We start from the raw sequence: 21,107 nt of genomic DNA on the forward strand, positions 1-21,107 counted from the left end.
ATGCACGAAGAGATAATTGTAGATGTAAACTATTAAAATACCAAAAGCAATACTCACTTGAACTCAATATAGTGGAAATTTTGCAAAATGTTGCATTTGGTCCCCCCAATTTTACCTGAGAATGCCTATAAACTTCCGTTGAATTTCAACCGGAAGTATATAACCCTGATTAATCTCCGCAGTTAAAAAATAAAAAAAATCAAAAGTGTTGATTTCAGTTTTGTGATTGATGTTTGTAGACAAAACATCATCGACGTTGTGCCTCTTTGATCATACAAACTGTTTGACTAAGCGATGTAATAAAATGAGAATATGTAATAAGGTTTTATGCGGAGGACAGGATATTTCATTTCCGGTAGAAAATCAACACATGAGATCGACCCAGAATGAATGCTCCGCCAACTTTTGAAACGTTTCTCCTTTTTGACGGAGAGAAAAAGTAAGATTAATTGTTCTGTTCACCAATATCTGTCTGAGTTGAAGGTTGTTAGGAATGACGTACAAACTACGTATCAACGTCTGGAATATTTTGATAATTTAACTGTTGAAGTTGACAATGCACTCCGAACTACATTCTCTATTTGGATTCCTCCAGTAGGCATCGAAACAGCAATTACCTGAACAAAAGTAGTCCAAATTAGGGTTCTGACTATCTATCCGCGATTTTTCGAACTAGAACTAGATATGGAGCTCTCGTAAAACATGGATACGATTTTGTTAAATGGAACGTTTAAAATGGGATGGTTATGAATATATTGGCACTACTACTAGCCAAACCATTCAATGTCAACAATGAGGAAATAACTATCTCCTTAAGGTATATAATGCATGCTACTTTCTCGAAAAATGTGTACATAATGTGAATCAATTATAATTTTAAACATTTCACTGACTTTCTTTCCAGGATAAATATTGAAAAAGACACAAAGGTTCCTAATGCAGCTCTCTTCACAGTAAATAAAGAGGATCACACATTGGGCAACATGATCACTGCGTAAGATATCCTTCATGCTTTCAAAATCATATCCGGATTTCAGTAAATATATACAAGTACAGCTTTTCAAATTCACATATAGAGCAAAAACTGGCAATAATGTAAACAAATTAATTTTACTTTTTTCGAATGAAACCAATATTTCTTCTATCAGGGCTGTCACATCCCATTTTGGGACTGGGGCCCGGGGACCTTAGTATTGGGAAAAATAGCGGCGTTTTCCTTAGAATTGGGAAAACCTGGAGTCTAAATTGGATATACCGAATATCGGCCCCAAATCTGGCAGATCGAGAGCCCTGTCTATATACTGGAATAATGCAGAATGTCAAAGTTTTAAGTAAGAATTAAAAAAAAAAATTAGATAACATTAATTTTAGATGTGCTTATATTTCTTTATTACAGTCAGCTACGTAAAGATCCTCAGGTCCTGTTTGCAGGCTATAAAAATCCTCACCCTTTGGAACATAAATTTGTGGTGAGAATTCAGACAACAGCTGAATATTGTCCACAGGAAGCAATTACAAATGCCATCACCGATCTTATTTCTGAATTTTCACTCTTAGAAGAACGCTTCAGGGTAGGTTTTGTGAATGTTTCATTTTTAAAAGTTGTTTACCATTTTAATTACAATCATTGATATTTTACATAAATATATAAACATTTTATTTAAATTTTCATAGTTTGTTCCTTCATGCCTGATGCTTCTGTTGTTGTATACCTTGTTCTCATTTGGAAACTTCAAATTACTTTCATTGGTCAACATTTACATGACAAGATTTGCCAATGCAGAATATGCTTTTTCCAGAGTCTCCATGTAAATCTTTCTTTTTTTCATATTTTGCCCTTGCTTCATTGAAGTTTGAATTACTTGGTACAATTCTGTTGACATGTCAGTATTTTCTTCGTTGCTTTATGATAAGTTGTAATCTTTATTTACCAGTATATAGCAAGCATTTCTATGTACAATTTTGATGTAATTTAGTATCATGAAACAAATATTACCAATTTATAAGCAAAATTTGCTTCAAATTGTTTGTGTCTTGTTTCTGCTGCACACTAATTGTCCTCCCTGAAGTTCAACAGAGCACATGATAGCTCTCTCAATCAAGCATTAGATTTTTCAACTTCAAGTTAAGATCCAAAGGTTTGTGTGCCTCAGGATACAGAGATCATGATTTTTAGGCTAAACCTACTCAGTACGCATAGCCTATTGCCACAGCCTTTCAGACAAAATTTACTGATCCTGGCCTTCTCATTGGCTGAAATATTGAAGAGAGTTAGAGCCCTTTAGTGGCAATTTTCTGCGTAAATAATGCTGCGATTTTTCAAATTTCTATTTTAAAAGCATCCAAAATTAGTTTATTTTTTTTAATAACAATATGATTACTGTATATATATATATATACTATATTTTTATATGCCATGGATAAGACACTTTAGGGCTTCATACAGTTAATGAGGTATGCATATCCACCAGATACTCAGACTCAAAGTGACCCTGGCTGCTCAAAGGGCAATAAACCTGGCAAACAAAAAGCAAATCACTGAAATCTTTTAGTCAGCCATAACACCAGTCTCTTGCAGGAATTTTTCAGGATAGTACACGACTTAAATTTCTCCATTCTGGACAGGTATCCATGTTGGGAATTTTCCTTTTCCTCATCCCATGGTTGAAAGGAGGGAATCTCCTTCTGCAGTAATCGTACGACATTTAGCAAGATTGAAATGATATTACATGAAATTGGCAAAGGAATGATATCATAACAGCAATTAAATGAAAACTTTGATGATATGATCACTCTGGAGAGAAATTAATGTATTCAACACTTACAAGATCCACTAAAAAATCATTTAACCCTTAGGATGTAGGAATGGATATTCGATTTCGTTTGGTTAAAGAAAAAATCAACATTTCAGGGTGTAGGAAAGGGAATCCAGTTTCTTTTGGTTCAGAAACATCTTTTAACTGTTCAGGGTGTAGGAAAGGGGATCCAGTTTCTTTTGGTTCAAAAACATCTTTTAACCTTTCAGGGTGTAGGAAAGGGGATCCAGTTTCTTTTGGTTCAAAAACATCTTTTAACCTTTCAGGGTGTAGGATAGGGGATCCAGATTCTTTTGGTTCAGAAACATCTTTTAACCTTTCAGGGTGTAGGAAAGGGGATCCAGTTTCTTTTGGTTTAAAAACATCTTACCATCCTTCAAGGTGTAGGAAAGGGAAACCAATTTCCTGGGGTCCAAAAATGTCACTGCTTAAACTGGGTCTGTGATTTTTCAGAAAACAAATATTTGTGTCCTGGACTTGTATTTTTTCAGTGGGATTCTCACTTTTTTAGAACCTACAATATCTTCCAGTATTGTGCACTTGAAACTGTGCTGATACTGTAAATATTGAAATATGTATACATATATTTTCAGGAGGCTGTACGAGAATTGAAGGAAGGTGACATTTGAATGTTATGGACAGAGTAATTGGAGGAAAGAAGGCCCATGGCCAGTTGAAAGAAAGAAGAATGAAAAATGGACAATAGCAGTGAAACAGAGTGAAAATGATAGAAAGGAGAATGAACAAAAGTCAATGTGCTCGCTAAATCACATGTAGATATTTTCCATTACATCATACATCAAAGATCAATGACTTTGAGTTATTTTTTTCACACTTTCTGAAAAGGCAAAAGAAGGAAAAATCAAGTGGTGGAGTTTGCCAGCAAAACTGTCGCCAGTCCGCTCATTTTGTGTTCTTCTGTTGTCTGTCAATCCTTTCTTTTTACTTCTGTTGTCTGTCAATCCTTTCTTTGTTCTTCTGTTTTCTGTCAATCCTTTCTTTGTACTTCTGTTGTCTGTCAATCCTTTCTTTGTACTTCTGTTGTCTGTCAATCCTTTCTTTGTACTTCTGTTGTCTGTCCATCCTTTCTTTGTTCTTCTGTTGTCTGTCCATCCTTTCTTTGTACTTCTGTTTTCTTCCTATGCCCTGTCTTCCTTACTTCATGTCTATCTATCTGTTGTCTTTCTAATCAATGTTTTTTTCTAATTGTCTTCTGTCCATATCTTCTGTTCCCCATTGTTGTATTTCTGTCAATCTGTTCTGTTTCATGTAGTCTGTGCAGCTGGTCTGTTCCCCATTCTCTCTTGTCTGTCCGTAAGTTCTGTTTTCAACTGTTGTCTGTCCATCTGTTCAGTTCTCTATTGCTGTCTGCCAACTTTTTTTATTTTCAGCAGGTGACTGTCCATGAAATTACTTTTTAGGCCTTCTGACCCAAAGGGTTGTCATGACCTATAGTTGTTAGGCCTTACCCATCGTCGTCCACCGTGCATAAACTGTTGACATTTCAAACTTCTCAGCTTTTACTGCTGAGATGGAGTTCCAACTTGCATGAAATGATACTGAGATGGTCCTGACTAGGTGTTTTTTTTTTTCCCTCGGGTATGTCATGGCTGCCATCTTGAAAAACATATTTCAAACTTCTCCAGTTTCACTGGTGCCAATGAGCTAAAAATTGCTGGGAATGTTAATGAAAGTTAGCCCAACAAAGTGTTGTTTTGGCAGCCAAGGAGACCATTTTATAACATGATTGGGCAAACATGGTTTTCCTGTGCAACACCTATTTCAAACTTCCAAAAGGTTAAAAAAATAGGTAACATTTGTTAAAGTTACCTACTCCTCACCAAAACTACCATCTGAATCTTGGAAAATAGCTTCTTAGTAAGATTTTATTCAAAATAGAGAAGATAACCCTTCACCCTGCTGAAAGTTTTGGCAGTCAGATGACCAAAGGCCTCTTCCGAATAGTTTTTGTTTTGTTGTCTATCTCGTTGGACTCCATCTTGTTTCTATCTTTAAATAATTTTTTTCTTTTTATCAGTCCATCCATGTCTGTCAATCTTTTCTCTTCTCTCACATATTTAAATGACTGACAAAATTACACTCTTAACATATACATGACATTGCCAAGAGGAAGAGGCTCTGATGGCCTGTAGCATTTACCTTCTATTCTGTTGTGTTGGCATCTCTGCAATTTAGCATCCTTGATACTCCAGGGGTTACAGTCATTTTCTCTCCCTGCACCCCTTGAATATATGTCAAGGCAAAATTAAAGGCACCAGCCAAACAATTTGATTGGTTCCAGGAGAAAAAACCTGACCAATCACAGGCTGATACGCTCCTTTAGAAGATTACAAAGGGGTGACACCCAATTTCAAAGCCATTACCATTTTATGTGACCTTGAGAATGTGTTTGATGTACATCGAAGAATCAAACTAGTCTTTTCGTCTTGTTCATAAGGTGTTGCGCATGGAACCTTAAATTTTGCCATGACATGTTCCAGGGGTGCAGAGAGTGAATAATCGTAACCTCTTGAGTATTGAGGATGGCAATTTAGATGATAAATTTCACTGAATAATTCTGCTGAGCTGTGACTAAAGAAAAAGGGTAATTGCGCTACTGTGTAAAGTAAAACTATAACTGCCTTTTATTTGTGTGTCACAAGCCTACATTTAAATGACATTTAAAGAGCCTAATGACAGTTGACCAAACATTTACATTTTTTTTTTTGAGTTCTCATTTTTGTCTCACCTGCCCGGTGTCTGGCATCGTTTCAAATGTCGACAGCCTCTTGATAACCATTTGGACCAGGATCATATTTGCTCAGAAGCATGCTTGTTTTAAGAGCTACAAAGTTGATGAATTCAATGCCATTGTTTGTGCAAATGAATAGACTTGACCATTTTTCAAGGCCACATAGTTCAAAGGTCAAAGGTATTTAAATCTTCTCAGTAACCAAAAGGCTTGTGGTCATGATGTTTGGCCAACAGAATGGTCTTCATATAACTTCTTAAACCCTGGGCCATGACCTTGGGCCATTAGTTTGCTGAAATAGCCTAGTTATGGATCCATTGTCATGATATTGGATCAGTAATATGCCAGTTCTAAAGACTAATGAAATTTGTTCTAATCAATGAGAGTGGCCCACATTCAGGGTCACAAGGAGCCAAATGCTCAAATCTTCAAACAACTTCTTTAAATAACAAAGAGATCAGAGTTTCGTTTTTGCACCTGCAATGACATATAAACAGTATCAAATGGCTGTGACCTTTGGGACGAACATGAGATGACGCAATATACTAATTACAATATAAGTTGAGTATAGCTGAAGAACAGCTGAGCAATGCATGACCTTGGACTTGCGGTATTTTACGACCGGTGACAGCTAAGAACTAAAGTCATCCTCGATACTACAGGGGTTATGATAACTTTCGCTCTCCTCAGCCCTGGAACATTTCATGGCAAAATTGAAGGTTTCATGTGCGACATCTTGCCGATAAGGCGAGAATCTCTGGTGTACATTAGACAAATACCAGGTCGTGTAACGGCGTATTGTAATGGCTTTGAAGTTGGGTGTAAATCCATTGTATTAAAATTCTATTTACAAACAAGGAACATATACAGAATGATAATGAGAAAAGACGAACCGCAACGGGAAAATTCAGTTTCATACTTAACAAAGCGTAACTGCGGCCAGCCACCCCCCTCCCTACACACACACCACACACACACACCACACGTGTGCACACACCCACAAATGTAAAAGATGTTATAAATAGATCGGGATAGGCTCAAATGCACTTGTCATAGACCATTCATTGTATATGATATATATATTGTACGTAAATAGCGAATGTTTGTTTTTAAAAATGTTATAACGTTTGTTATATGATGTCACCGGATGCGGGTTGGAGGCCTATGTGGAGCATAGGTAGTGGCCGAGTGTCAGATTTTTTTCCTCTTGGAACTTTTCTCCACTACCCAAACCTGGCACGTCTTTGATAAGTTTTACTTTTAATGGGACACAAAAGCAACATACAGCAAAGCACACTCGGTCAAATTGTGTAGAAATAGTAATTTTCTCTTTAGTAAACAAGGCATTTTTTTCTAAAGCGGAACCAAGGTTGGTTCAATTTGTTAATCTGATAGCAACCGCGGGAAATAATGCGCATTCGTGTACTACCATAAAAAGTTTGAAGGCAGTATTTAATCCTTAAATTCTGAAGGTCTATTACACCGGAGGTCTATTACACCGAAGGTCCATTACTCCGAAGGTCCATTACTACAAAGGCCCGATACTACGGAGACCCAGTACTTCCAACTTTGGCAATAATAGAAGAAAGAGAATGCTATGAAAGAAAATGTGAAAGAATTTATAGAAAATAATGATATCGACAGAAGACGATTAAAGATCTTCATGTATTTTCGGACAAAACAAAAGTATGCGTTCTTTATTTATTTATTTTACCATTTCAAAATCTCTCTTAAAATTCTTCATTGTTGGTGCCTTACAGAAGATGTGGAAATGAGAACACTTTCAACGTTTAGAGTATAGAGACAGCCTGACAAATGGTCAGAAACACAAACTGTATATCCCTGTAATGAACGTGGTCCGGATGGGATACATCAAAATTTAATGAATCGTTGCATACACGTGTAGTTTAAACTATGATTGACAGCAACGCATAAACATAGGCAAGTGTATTGAAACTAAAAAGCTTATTGTTGTTGAATTGAACAGCATTTCATCGTAAATCCGACAGTGGATATAATAACAGACACGAGTATTTACACTTTGTATACTGTTTTAGTATTTTCAGCTAAGGATCTGAAGTGCGGGGTTCGAATCTCACTCGCTACTCGCCATTAATGTCCAAAGGGTTCTGGCTATCCGTGGTTTTAACTTGTCTTTGTTGCAGTCGATATAAGAAGTGGAGTCAAAATTCCAGGGCTACGCTCCGAATCAGACATTGGTAATATAATTATAACTTACATTACCCTTGTGTCATTTCATCGACAAATTCAATACTTTTACAGCTTAAAGAATCACTTATCTTGATTCATCATCATTGTATGGTACACCAAGACATTGACAGCGTAGCTGTGTCTTTGTTTCTTTGTATATACTGCATAAACGTCATTTTCATTTAGCAAATTTTCTGCCAAATCACTAATTTTTTCCCAACTTTTTGGGTACTTTGCCACACCCCTTCCCCTCTGGAGCCTCAGCAGTGGCGGAATCTCCGTCATACATGACTTTACGTCTTTGTATGTAGAGCGTATGTGCTGTCGATGTAGAACTTGACGCTTACTGTTCTCCTTGTACTTTTTCAGGAGTTTCCGTATAAATCTTTCTTTTGTTCACAGTTTGCCCTAGATTTATTGAATTTACGTTTGGATTATGATTATATTGACAAGTTGGTATTATTGATGTTTATGATAAGATACACGCTGTTACGAAACGACGCTGTTAACAAACATCATTGAACACATAAATAAATAAATAAATAATGAAAAGATGTTTGATAAAAAGATACATCAATATGGTCCTGGGATGAGAACAATCATGGACGTATATCAAATATTATACGTCTCTGCATAGATAAATTTGTAAATACATAGATATTTAGTACAGTTATTTGTTCTTTCATAATTTTTATCACTTTTATGCACTTTTGCATAGATATTTATAACGTATACATTACGGTTTCCCTGATCCGTTTCCTATTTTGCCATTCACACAAAACTTCCTGTGACGTAATAACTAAATATGGCGGATTGAGAAATTAAGGAGAAAGCCATGTCAGGACGACCGCCTAATGAAAGGTTTGTAGAGTTTTAATGACTTCATTGTTAAGTGCATATAGCAGTCTTTGGGGTACTTAAATACTTCTCTTAATGTCCATCTCTGGTATTGTATTATGATTCCAGCATTGGCAGTGATAAATCCACTTGCAGCTGTTTGGTTCCGTCAGCTGGAATATACAACTTGCAAATGGCAATACAAAGCAATCGAAACAGCTTGCATTTTTAAAGCCCTTTTTCATAAGTTCATAATGATGTTTTCATTATGATATCCATCATGTCTTGCAAGCTTGCCCACTTTCTGTCTAGTTACAAGAACTTATACCTGTTGTCTGTGTCACACCGCTCAAAGCTCATTTGATTATTACTTTTATGCATTACACATAGCATACTTGTAAGATTTATCCCTCCCGAAAATATGCGTCGTGTAGTTAAAATAAAACGTTCTGACCGTTGAAATGCTAAGGATCCCAGAATACACATGGTTAAAAGTCACTCAAATTGGAATTGAAAAGATAATGACTCTTTATTTAGTGTGCAAGGATGGCCCGACCTGTAGTCACGACTGTTTTATGAAAAGTATATTCGCTGGTACATTGTATCTTGTATCATACACGAGTGACAATGTAATTCCATATTTCACAATGCTTCTGATATTGACAGGTCAGCAGCCCTGACACTGTTAATTCTATGAAATATTGCTAAGTTATGATAGAAAAGCTGTTCCATTTTTTTTTGAAATTCAAAATACCTAGGTTGAAGCTGTGAAAATCTGTTATGGTCAATCGTTATTTAATGCCATCAATGGTCAGCTTTATTTTTCTGTATTAATCAATGTGGACACATACATGTCACCCAAATGATGGGGAGCAGCTGGCAGTCAACAAGGATGACTTGGTTTTATATGGATTCATGTTTGCTGGTATCGTTTTCCTGGATCTTGAAAGAAATGATACAGATAAGTAACTCATTTTTACCAAAGAATTCACAAGGTACCATTTACCACCAGATTATGATATATTTCATGTAATTCATCAGCATATGGAAACAGTTGTAATGAAATAAAAGGTATATAAAACAGGTAATTGCATCACACTTACATACTTTGCATAAAGATATTAATATATCATACATTGCCTACAAATTTTCCTTTGTCATTTTCTATGAAGCTTCGAGATACATTCAGTTTTCAAGATTGTCCATTATTTGATAAGTATTTTTTGAAGAATTTTGAAAAAGCATTTAAGATAAATTATAAATAAACAATAATTGCAAAACAAGCTTTAAACTACTCTTGTTGGCCTGATGGGAAGTGCACAGGGTCTTGCTCTGGGAGGAAACTGGAGTAAGCAGGGAAAACCACATGATTGGGCAGGTGACCCCAAACCTTTTCATGTCCATTCTGAGAATCAAAACCCTGATGGCTATGTGAAAGGCAAGTGCATTACCACTGCGCCTCCAAACCACACAAGATAAATTGGAAATATTTTGCGGTCAATCCAATTTATACCATTGTACATATACTAAGTATTATTTGATATAGCAAATGATTAATGCTAATACATGGTAAGAGAACAGTTATGCCTTCATCTTGCAGTCCTTCCCTTATTGTGATTCCAAAACAAATGAAACTGTATAACAAAAAATGAAATTGTAATATCCATTTACTCACTCTCACATGAGAAAAGTTGAGGTAAATTACTATATAGAAAATGAAATCAGTACATCTTAATATGATTCGCAAGTGTAAAAAGGACTGAAAAAATAGGTCATCAAAGGGAGGTCAGTCTTGGTATCCCTAGGCATTTGATTTTAATATGTAAGTCTAAAAGGAAAGAGTTTATTTGAAAATAGATGTCTTATATACTTATACCCCCCCCCCCCCCTCCCTTTACAAAATCTTTGACCCCAAAAACAACAACAACCCAAGTTTATTAACTCCAAGGAAGCATTTCAGTCTTCTATATAGAGTTTCGACTTTTGGAGTGGTTTACAGCACCAAATATGTAATAGCAATGAGTAATGAAAACCATACTGCTGTGAACTGGTAAGGACTAGCGACCCTTCTATCTCTTGCCACACATTCTGTTACTTGACTAAAGGGAAATTCCATCTAGCTGATGTAAGTTAAAGGTGATCATGACCTGCATATGTGTGTGTGCAAAAACATAGATTTAGTTATTGTCTTGATTACTGTTCCGTGATGACTGCTGGTCAGGCCCTAGTAGAACTGTTATTATACCGCAATAACAAGTCTTGTGTTCACTACTAGGATAATCAAACATGTTGTTTGTCAGGAAGCAACTATTTGTGCATAGAGCATTGGCCTATGTAACCTCCAATTTAATGTCATTGCTTGTATTACATACATGGCTTGAATTTTGTGCATTGCAAAATTCCTACACAAAATATATTGTTTGAAAAATGGTCCTTTTTCGTTAAATTTTTGAGGGGTTCTTTTATGATATCTCTGTATATCATATATTTGGAATAATTGTTCAAATTTTGTATTGAGCAAATGATGTGTGTGAAATATTAAAAATCTGTTTCACACCTGTTGTATAAGAAAGACTGAGACAATAATAAGTTGTTCCACGGAAGTAGTTTTTGGGCCAGCAATCTTTGTGTCTGTAAACTTTGCGGAACTAATAAAAACTTGCTTAAAATTGTGAATATAAAGATAAACTTTCTATTTTGTATTGGAAATCGAGGAATAACTAAACAAAATAAATAGATATTGCTATATAAGTCCAAGGAAATTCGGTCCACTCTTGACAAGTTTTATTTTTGTGACTTGAAAGATTATGTCATCAGTTGTGTCATATTACACCAATCATGGTTATGTAATCACCCATCATGATTATGTCATCAGTTGTGTCATATTATGCCCATCATGATTATGTCATCAGATGTGTCGTATTACACCAATCGTGATTATGTCATCAGTTGTGTCATATTACATCAATCATGATAATGTCATCAGTTGTGTCATATTACACCAATCATGATTATGTCATCAGTTGTGTCATATTACACCAATCATGATTATGTCATCAGTTGTGTCATATTACATCAATCATGATTATGTCATCAGTTGTGTCATATTACACCAATCATGATTATGTCATCAGTTGTGTCATATTACATCAATCATGATAATGTCATCAGTTGTGTCATATTACGCCCATCATGATTATGTCATCAGATGTGTCATATTACACCAATTGTGATTATGTCATCAGTTGTGTCATATTACACCAATCGTGATTATGTCATCAGTTGTGTCATATTACACCAATCATGATTATGTCATCAGTTGTGTCATATTACACCAATCATGATTATGTCATCAGTTGTGTCATATTACACCAATCATGATTAGGTCACCAGTTGTGTCATATTACACCAATCATGATTATGTCATCAGTTGTGTGGTATTTTCGTGTGCCCCTATCATGATGATGATTGTGTAAAGTTATATTGTTGCAAGGGAGATAACCCAAAGGATAATCTACTATGAATGTTATGACCCTTAAAGCCCCAATATACGTAAAAATCACTTTAAAAAACAAACTTTATCTTATTTTCCCCGTAATATATGCAACATTATATTGTTGCAAGGGAGATAACCCAAAGGATAATCTACTATGAATGTTATGACCCTTAAAGCCCCAATATACGTAAAAATCACTTTAAAAAACAAACTTTATCTTATTTTCCCCGTAATATATGCAACAAAACAAATACTTTCCTTTAATTAAAGAAAATAAAACTGACTTTTTAATTTAAATAAAAATTGAAAAAATCGGAAAATAAACAATGTGGGACCCACAATAATTCATACATTACCACTCGTAGCGATAACATTGCGCAAGCGCATATTCCGCGTATGTAAACATGGCAGACACAATACAGACATTCACCAGTCGTTTCCTTTTTTCCAATCATACATCAGGCCAGTTCTGAATTCTTACGTTATAATTGTGCGTCGTATCGTTTCTAAACTAAATATTCCTTCTAATAATTTTCCAAAAACTGAATGTTTATCACAGGAATGCCTCATCTGCATGTGCTTCCTCTATAAGTAGAAACCTCAACTCTCGCGAGATCAGGTCACAAACTTTCCGACGTCGTTTGGCAACAATCGTAATTTCGATGGCGGCGTGTTTAAATTGGAGGTGTGTTTACAAATAGCAAGTTTTAACTGCTCATATATCAATACTTTATGCAGAAAGTCATGGTAACTATTGTTTGAATAACTTAATTTTAACTACATCTTAGAGAATATCTCAATAATTATGTGTGATTCTACACTAAAGTTTTGGTGAATGTTACATATATTGGGGCTTTAAAGACAATCCTTATACAAAGAAGTCGAGGGTCTAATGAAAAGGTGAAAATGGTATTCAAGGGTGTATTCTGAGGTGAAGTTATGGTCTATTTATAGAAATTGTCAATGTGTTTCATAATTAGACCATTAAGAAAAAAATATGTTTCTTATTTCCTGACAGACCCTAATTTTGGTAAAAAAAAAGTGTCACTCTAAAATCTTTGTGTTGATTTTGAACTTGCTTTGTTTGCTTTAAAGAAGTACTTGTACCTTGAGACAAATTCACTGTGATTCTTGATATATGTTTATAGATGCATCATGCCATGTCCTTTCAACAGCCTTTTGGGAAAATGGCAGTCACCAGACCATCAAAAATAAGTCATTTCAGCTTTGTTGTTAGAGTCGGTATAAAAAAAAGCAGGTTTATTTTTGTCAACTTATAATCAAATGCATACAGTATCTTGAGTCTATATTTACTTCTCTAAATTCAGGAAAGACTTTAATTTTCGAATAAGAGCACAGATGTCCTGATAGATTGTGATATTCAGCATAATGAACATTTCATAATACACACAAGTGACACACGTATACATACCTGACATATGGGTCTTAACCATTCCCTGATCAACGTACGGTTTTTAAGAAGTCAGTGTCAAAAGCAAGCAAACATTTCTTTGAAAAAAAGGTAAAATTACTTACCTACAAGTCCCAAGTTTGTTAAACATGACGTCAGGTTTGAATATAAAAATAAAAATAAAAATAAATTGTAGTTGTTTAATAAATTTCAGTGAAAATATGCACAGGACAAATATTTATTTATGGTATAGTGAATGGTTATGTGCCTGTTAAAGGGAGACAATCCTAATGTGATTGTACTGTAAAATATATTCCAGATGTTTCTGGTTAATTACTCTACCCTGAGAATTTATTTCTTCTCTCTTTTTGTATTTCTTCTCATTTAGCTTGCCTCTCGAGGACAGGGGCAGCTGATGTTGTCACCCTGGCATTGATTTCTATGTTAAGTTTTTGGTGCGGGTGTTGAAAGACATCAGTAAACTATTTTATAAGTGTACTAGGGTAGCAATATTTGGTTTGAGGGTTCCACTGGGAGTCAGCTTCCTGATGTCAAAATGAATAATGTTTCAGAAAAAAGTGTGAGTTTTTTTTTTAACATTTGGCATCTCAGCTGTATGTTTCAAATCTAATCTAAAATCTAAAAGTTTTTTGGTGCCAGTGTTGAAAGACATTATTTCCTGTTCAAAATATCTGTACATTGGGATGTAGGTTCAAGATGGTGTAACCCCCTTCTTAATGCTAGTTTGAGGTTTAGTGATAAACAATGTCAGACTGACATTTGTGCTGTTGGCAGTTTTATCTCTTTATATCTGATAATCTGTTATGTTGTGCATTCAGGCCATTGTGTAACGATTAAGAATTTGGTACAGAATTATCAGTCGTAAATTTGACACAAGCGCTGGTGGGAAAGTCAAGTACATGGCAATGTATTGACTGTCAGATCAGCTATAAGTGACTTTACACATGCACATTTTCCCAAAATGTATTTTAGGCAATTAAATGTCAGTGTTCAGGTGATAAAATTAAACAAACTGAAAAATAATTTAATAGAAGAGACAAAATTGCAGTTTTAGAGGTATAGTACAATATTGGCTAATAGAAAAATTGTGTATATTTTTCTGTTAATTTTTTTTCCATTGAAAATATCTTTTAAGTAGAGAATATATGATACAGTATGCATCTTCAAAATCTTAAACATTATTGTCAGAATTTTTAAAAATTTATTCAAATCCTCAAAAAAATTGCTGACATTAATATTACGGTAGCTTTCAGATGAAAACTTCACTATGCTGAGAAATTATCAATTTTCGTTGGGGATTTAGTTTCATTGATTTCACAATATTATTACAAATTTATTTGTCTATGAACTCTTAAAATTAGACAAAGTAGATTTTTTGAGCTAAATTGAGTGTCCAGGAAATAACATTTTTTCAAAAACCGTGAAAATTGAGCGTCATGAAGATACATTACAATAGTATTTGATCTACATTTTTGTCTTTTGGAAAACAATAAAAGAAACAACCAATATATTGAATCTTTGTCATGAGTAAGCATTTTGTTGACACAAATTCTCTGTTATGACTCCCTTTGTCATGAATAAGCATTTTGTTGACACAGGTTCTCTGTTATGACTCCCTTTGTCATGAATAAGCATTTTGTTGACACAGGTTCTCTGTTATGACTCCCTTTGTCATGAATAAGCATTTTGACACAGATTCTCTGTGATGACTCCCTTTGTCATGAATAAGCATTTTGTTGACACAGATTCTCTGTTATGACTCCAAAACTGAAATGTAAGGGTTTTTACATGGCAGGTCACTTCTTATGAATATTTAACCTTATTATTGGAGTCTAGCAAAGTGTTAGGTGAAACCACAACACATAGAATACTGTCAGAGCATATTAATTTACCAGACTCTGATATTGCTGTTTACTGAAATGACCAGCTATCTGACTAAGCTAAAAATTCTCTCTCTGAAAATCACACAAACTGCATTGATGCCATACAAACTTTGATACAGTGTCAGAAGAAGACAAACTGTTGTGTCATTTAGTGGGGATGTCATCAACAGACAACTGCAAAGGTGCAACTTAACCAGGAAAATCTATATTTATCAAGTTATTGAATTACAGAATGCCACGTTTGGAGAATTTTCACGTAGCTGTGAACAGCAGCCTGCTTGATCATGTCACCACAACTGATGATTTATTTGTGCTATATGTATATGTAATGTATAAGGCTGATGATGATATTGCAGGAGTTACACATCTATCTGTCAAACTAACATGTATTGTCCAAACAGCGATTCTTTTACCATTGACAAATTTCAGTTTCTACTTTGGTTTATTACATTTTTTTGCAATAAAAAAAATGTTTTGATATTTTAACACATTTTTGACCAATTAACTAACAGCATTTGCAGTAAAATTTCTCCTAGAGTGCATTGCAGATTTCAAGAACTACAACTCTTGTTGTGAATTTTTTATCTTACTTGTATTTTTTCTGGTATTTATTGCGGAACCTATCTGTTAGTAAGCTCACTCATACTAAGTTGTTATCCTTTGATAACTGCCCCACCCTACCCCACCAAGCCAATGTTTTGAAGCAGATTTAACAGTTTATGAATTCGCCCCCTGGGTTAAGATAGTTTTAGGTATAGATAAACCATGGACTAATTGTAAGATCTGAAATATTTTATTATCAAATGGATAAGTAGATTCAGCAAATACTTTTTTTGGCAGGGGATTTCAAAAACCAAATGTATTGTTGTGTTCCCGTCCAAGGTCTGTGTCTTTAAGCATGTGGAGGGGTACCTGTTTGAATGAGGTGGACTGTGTTAGTCTTGCCACATCCAGGTTTGAAAGAGTCTGGTCTTTGACAATACAGGTGCAAGCCCCCAGCACCATGAGTTCTGTCCCCTTGGTCCTTGAGTTGGATTCATGACCTTTTGGGGGTATTATGCAATATTTTGTAACCATGTAGCCAAATGTATATGGGTGACCTGGTGTTGGCGTATTGGTCAAAGGAGATTGAGGCATGAATGATTATAGGTTGATCAACGGAGAACTTGAATGCCCCCAAAAGCACTCCAGTCTGTTAATAAGCCCACCCATATATTTTGATATCCATGTACTTTTTCGTATTCTGATATTTGAATCCTGGACTCATGCATTTCCTGTGGGACTCCGAGGTTTGAGACTCTGCTAACTCTCTTAGTGTTGGAACTCATCAGAATATTTGAATTGGTATACTCGTCATAAAAATCCTTAAACAATTCTCAGTATCAAGCTCAAAGTGATCTGAAACCGATTTCTACGTCTTACAATGGTCCATATATAAATACACTATACATGTTTAGCATATCAACTGGCACACATAGGTATTTTTACAGATGTATGCTTACAATAAACAAATTTGATATACTGGAGTTTTTGTGCCAATATACAATTTCAGCCTAATTTTATGGACAATAAAACTATGTATTGACCAAAATCATAAGGCCATAATAGCAAGCACTTCATTGTATAGTGTGTGGAAATAAGTAGAATCAAACAAGAAAAAAAAATACCTATGTGAAATTCTGACCTATGGATGGGTTAGAAAATTGACCAGGCCGTCATAATGTCCCACATGAAGTATTCATATGGAAATATAAACATAATAGCATGTTTAGATAAACTTTTAGTGAATCAGGATCAAATACATTTATTAGTTTTCTGTTGATTTAATTTCCAGTTTAAACATAGAATATACAGAAAATATGATATGGAACAAAACATAGAAAGATATGGAGCAGAACATAGGATATACAGGAAATATGGAACAAAACATAGAAAGATATGGAGCAGAACATAGGATATACAGGAAATATGGAACAAAACATAGAAAGATATGGAGCAGAACATAGGATATACAGGAAATATGGAACAAAACATAGAAAAATATGGAGCAGAACATGGGATATACAAGAAATATGGAACAAAACATAGAAAAATATGGAGCAGAATATAGGATATACAGGAAATATGGAACAAAACATAGAAAGATATGGAGCAGAACATAGGATATACAGGAAATATGGAACAAAACTTAGAAAAATATGGAGCAGAACATAGGATATACAGGAAATATGGAACAAAACAGAGAAAAATATGGAGCAGAGAAAAATTGTTATAATGCAAGTCATTAATCCAGTCTATGTATGGTAGTTTACACTTTGCTCATGCTCTTTCACTGTACCTTTTTCTCAGAAGGCCAAGTGAGCTTATGCCTCGGCCCATCGTCCAGTGTCAACTTTTTTCCTTCTTTTCAATAATCAATGGACCAAATTTTACTGGTATGATCCTTGGATAAAGCCCGACAAAGCTTGGGAAAAGAAATGATCTTGACCTTTATTCAAGGTCACAGGGGTCATATTTGTTTTTAAAGCTTTAAAAGATTTCTCATGAATTAAAAGACCTAGAAGCATGGTATTTTACTGATATGTTCTTAGGATGAAGTCCAATGAAGTTTGCAAAAAAAATAACCTTGACTTATATTCAAAGTCAACAATTTTTCATAAACTAACAGGCTTAGAGGCATGATATTTGGGTGGTATATCTGTATATATATATATACATATATACACAAGGTGAGAGCTGCAGGCCAATTAGGCCTCTTGTTACTTTTATAAGAGCACAGTCAGTCAGTATTATTTATGATTGCACTAGACTTCAGTGGGCTTAATCCAGACACAAGCTTATTGTCAGGAAAATATGGCAATATTACAAGAAAAAGAGGTAGACAATGGGTAAAAAATAGATTGTCAGTTGAATGGAAGCAACTCTGATTGGCTGAGGAATATTTGTTATATGAAATACACATTATGAGTTAAGACGCTGCAAATTTGATGAGTTGTCATACATTTGTATGATACAGTTGTAGTCAAATAAGAGGTTAAGTGATTTTTATTAACACAATGATATAATCAATCACAATATCGACAGATGAATTCATAACATCTACAAATTATTCCAAGATCGATGAGAAATTCACGCAAAGCTGTAGAATGACATCACTCAAATGTCTTAACATCTTCTGTGAACAAGGTTGGCCTAGATCATCTGCTATTGGCAATGGTAATATCGAAATGATATTGAATTAGAATATTTTTAGAAGATTTTCTTTGAAGTTGTCTAGCATGCTGTATGTTAACAATACAGAAAAGGAATATCTTCTCTAAGCATTGTGATTATTGAAATTGGAAACGGGATTGATGTATGAAATAAAAGATTGACGAAGATCTCATGGTTGCTAGACAACAGCCAAGCAGTCCTCTATGACTGAAAGAAATCCATATTGATTTGAAATTGAAAAAATCGTAGTTGAGTTTACAGCAAAAAATAAAAAAACAAAGGCCTGAAATGTTCCAAACCTAATAAAGAGTCCAAAAAAAATTGTGATCTCTGATTTGACTCCATCTAATATCCCTGATTTCAAAGATTATTTATTGAGTTTTTATTGATTTAAAGGCAATTTACTGCTTGTGGATGGTCCTCTCTGATTAGTGCTATTTTTTTTATTGCTATTTGGAATGTTTTGTTTTTTCTGATATTATTGAAAATGGCTATGAATTTTATGACACTACGGAAAAAGGTAGAAATGGCTTACACAATTCATGGAATATGTTCAGGAACCTAATTAATGTTGAAAAACTGAAAAATTGTACCTTGATAAACACAGAACTTCAGAATGTCTTGTACTTTTTATCATTGGCAAAAGTTGATTGAAAATTGAAAAAAAAAGCTCTTAAAAATCAAGAAATAGCAATATGTAAACATAATTATAATTCAAACTTAAATTCACTAAAACTAGGGCAAAATATGAACGAAAGAAAGATTAATACAGAGACTCCTGAAAAAGAGTAAGAATAAGTGACTTTCACAAAGTTTTTACTATTTCATCGACGACACCCACCATGAAAACTTTTGCCAATCTGAGAAAGTAATATTATGTTCTCATATGAAAACAAGGTATACAAAAACAACTAACAGGTAGACTTATGAGCATCAAACACAATCCAGCTTCATATCGCACAAAGAAATAGAATATTTCTTAATGATATCACTATTATGACTGAAAAACTTCTCCATAATTTTCATTAACCTGCACCTTTTGAAACCCTGTGTTATGAGTTTGTCAGTTGATGACTTCTTGCTTGAAAATTGTGATAATGGGACCGTAACCTTGAATATTTAATCAACTGTGACATGCAAACGTAGGTTGGGGATGCAGGAATGTTGCCATTTTAGAAATGGAAAATTCACAATAGGGGAATTGAAATAATCACATGTATGCTATGTTGAAAGATTCTCTTGTGTACAGTCATTCAATTTCCCCTACTGATTGGATATAGGGACTGTTTTTGGTAAATTGTGAGTATCAAATACAAAATGTTGGGCAATGATAAAAAAATGAAAGAGAGCTAATTTCTTGGAACAGAAAGGATGTGTCACCATGGAAACACTGACTTAACCATATAATATGGTCACATGGCTAATGATGTGATTGTCACACAAATTGTTACAATGTATCATTTTGTACATATCAAATATGAATTTATGTAATGAATTCAGGTTTATACAAACAGAAATACTATGATACTGCTGTATCTTTACCTAGTTTTAGTTTAATAATATTTGAGCAGTGTAGGAGATTTGAAGACAATATATAGTCTCTGTATTAAATTTAATTTATTTGAATTTAAATGAGAAATATTTATATGAATAAAATGAAAGAGCAGCTGATAAGACAAGATTAAGTACTGTGTGCAGAGATGAGGTCAAACTACTAAATAACGGTACATGTTAATTGAGGTCATGTGATCAACTGACCTATGTTCATTGAGATAGGGGACACTAAGATTGACTGGTGAGAGAATGTATCTTCTCATTTGATTTGGCCATAAATTCAATTAAATGAATGCAGACATTGGGTTTATAATTTATATATGGTATCAATTCACTCCAAAAAGTAATTAATTCTTTGTGTATCCAGGAAGTCTTGCACATATGGTTGTCTTTGCTGGGTCCTCCCCAATTTCAACCTGGGGCTGTAGACTAAACACATTTATCTACAGGTTCCTAAATGGAGTTTGGCTTCTTAATTAATTTCACCAGCCTGTAGCAGGGACTTACCTGTAAATTAAAAAAGTAGTGCTTTCACAAAAAACATGAAAACATTTAGCTTGGCTGCATGCATCTTCAGGAACAATAAAAACTGTCAAACCAGTACAAACTTTTTGACAAAATCTGATCCCCACAATTCCAAGAGAAACTCAATTTAATCTTGTTTACTAAAGGACTGTGATTAGGGAACTTTGTTAGATTTAGTGTTTGGACAATGAAGTGCTGTTAAATCAAGTGCTTGTACAATGTTTTCTTTAACAGGTGAAAACTTTTTAGCATCACGTATTTCATCAGCTTATTTATTCATAATAAAGTCATAATGATATGATGTGTAGCTTTGTACATCATTTCTTGTAGCATATCAAAAGCAAATTTTAATTTTGTTAAATGTCATTCTGTAAAATATAAATGTATA

The 21,107-nt window shown here is 34.4% G+C and overlaps 1 protein-coding gene across 1 annotated transcript; it reads left to right on the forward strand.

The window, feature by feature from the left end:
• Positions 1–294: 294 nt before the first annotated feature.
• Positions 295–3,622, forward strand: LOC132565384 (DNA-directed RNA polymerase II subunit RPB11-a-like). The gene is made up of 4 exons (XM_060230023.1): positions 295–439; positions 905–994; positions 1,397–1,571; positions 3,410–3,622. The coding sequence occupies exons 1-4, from the start codon at positions 387–389 to the stop codon at positions 3,443–3,445; spliced, it is 354 nt and encodes a 117-aa protein (XP_060086006.1). The 5' UTR covers positions 295–386; the 3' UTR covers positions 3,446–3,622.
• Positions 3,623–21,107: the final 17,485 nt, after the last annotated feature.

Source organism: Ylistrum balloti, unplaced genomic scaffold (genome assembly GCF_031769215.1).
Source record: "Ylistrum balloti isolate Yb309-2 unplaced genomic scaffold, AGI_CSIRO_Ybal_v1 Utg369720, whole genome shotgun sequence".
In the NCBI taxonomy this organism is placed as follows: Eukaryota; Metazoa; Mollusca; class Bivalvia; order Pectinida; family Pectinidae; genus Ylistrum; species Ylistrum balloti.

Excerpts from the sequence above, each read along its gene's own strand:
- LOC132565384 (XM_060230023.1), top strand. The coding sequence starts at position 387 with ATGAATGCTCCGCCAACTTTTGAAACGTTTCTCCTTTTTGACGGAGAG. Across the intron at positions 995-1,396 it reads TTGGGCAACATGATCACTGC|TCAGCTACGTAAAGATCCTC; the intron begins GTAAGATATCCT and ends TCTTTATTACAG. Across the intron at positions 1,572-3,409 it reads TCTTAGAAGAACGCTTCAGG|GAGGCTGTACGAGAATTGAA; the intron begins GTAGGTTTTGTG and ends ATATATTTTCAG.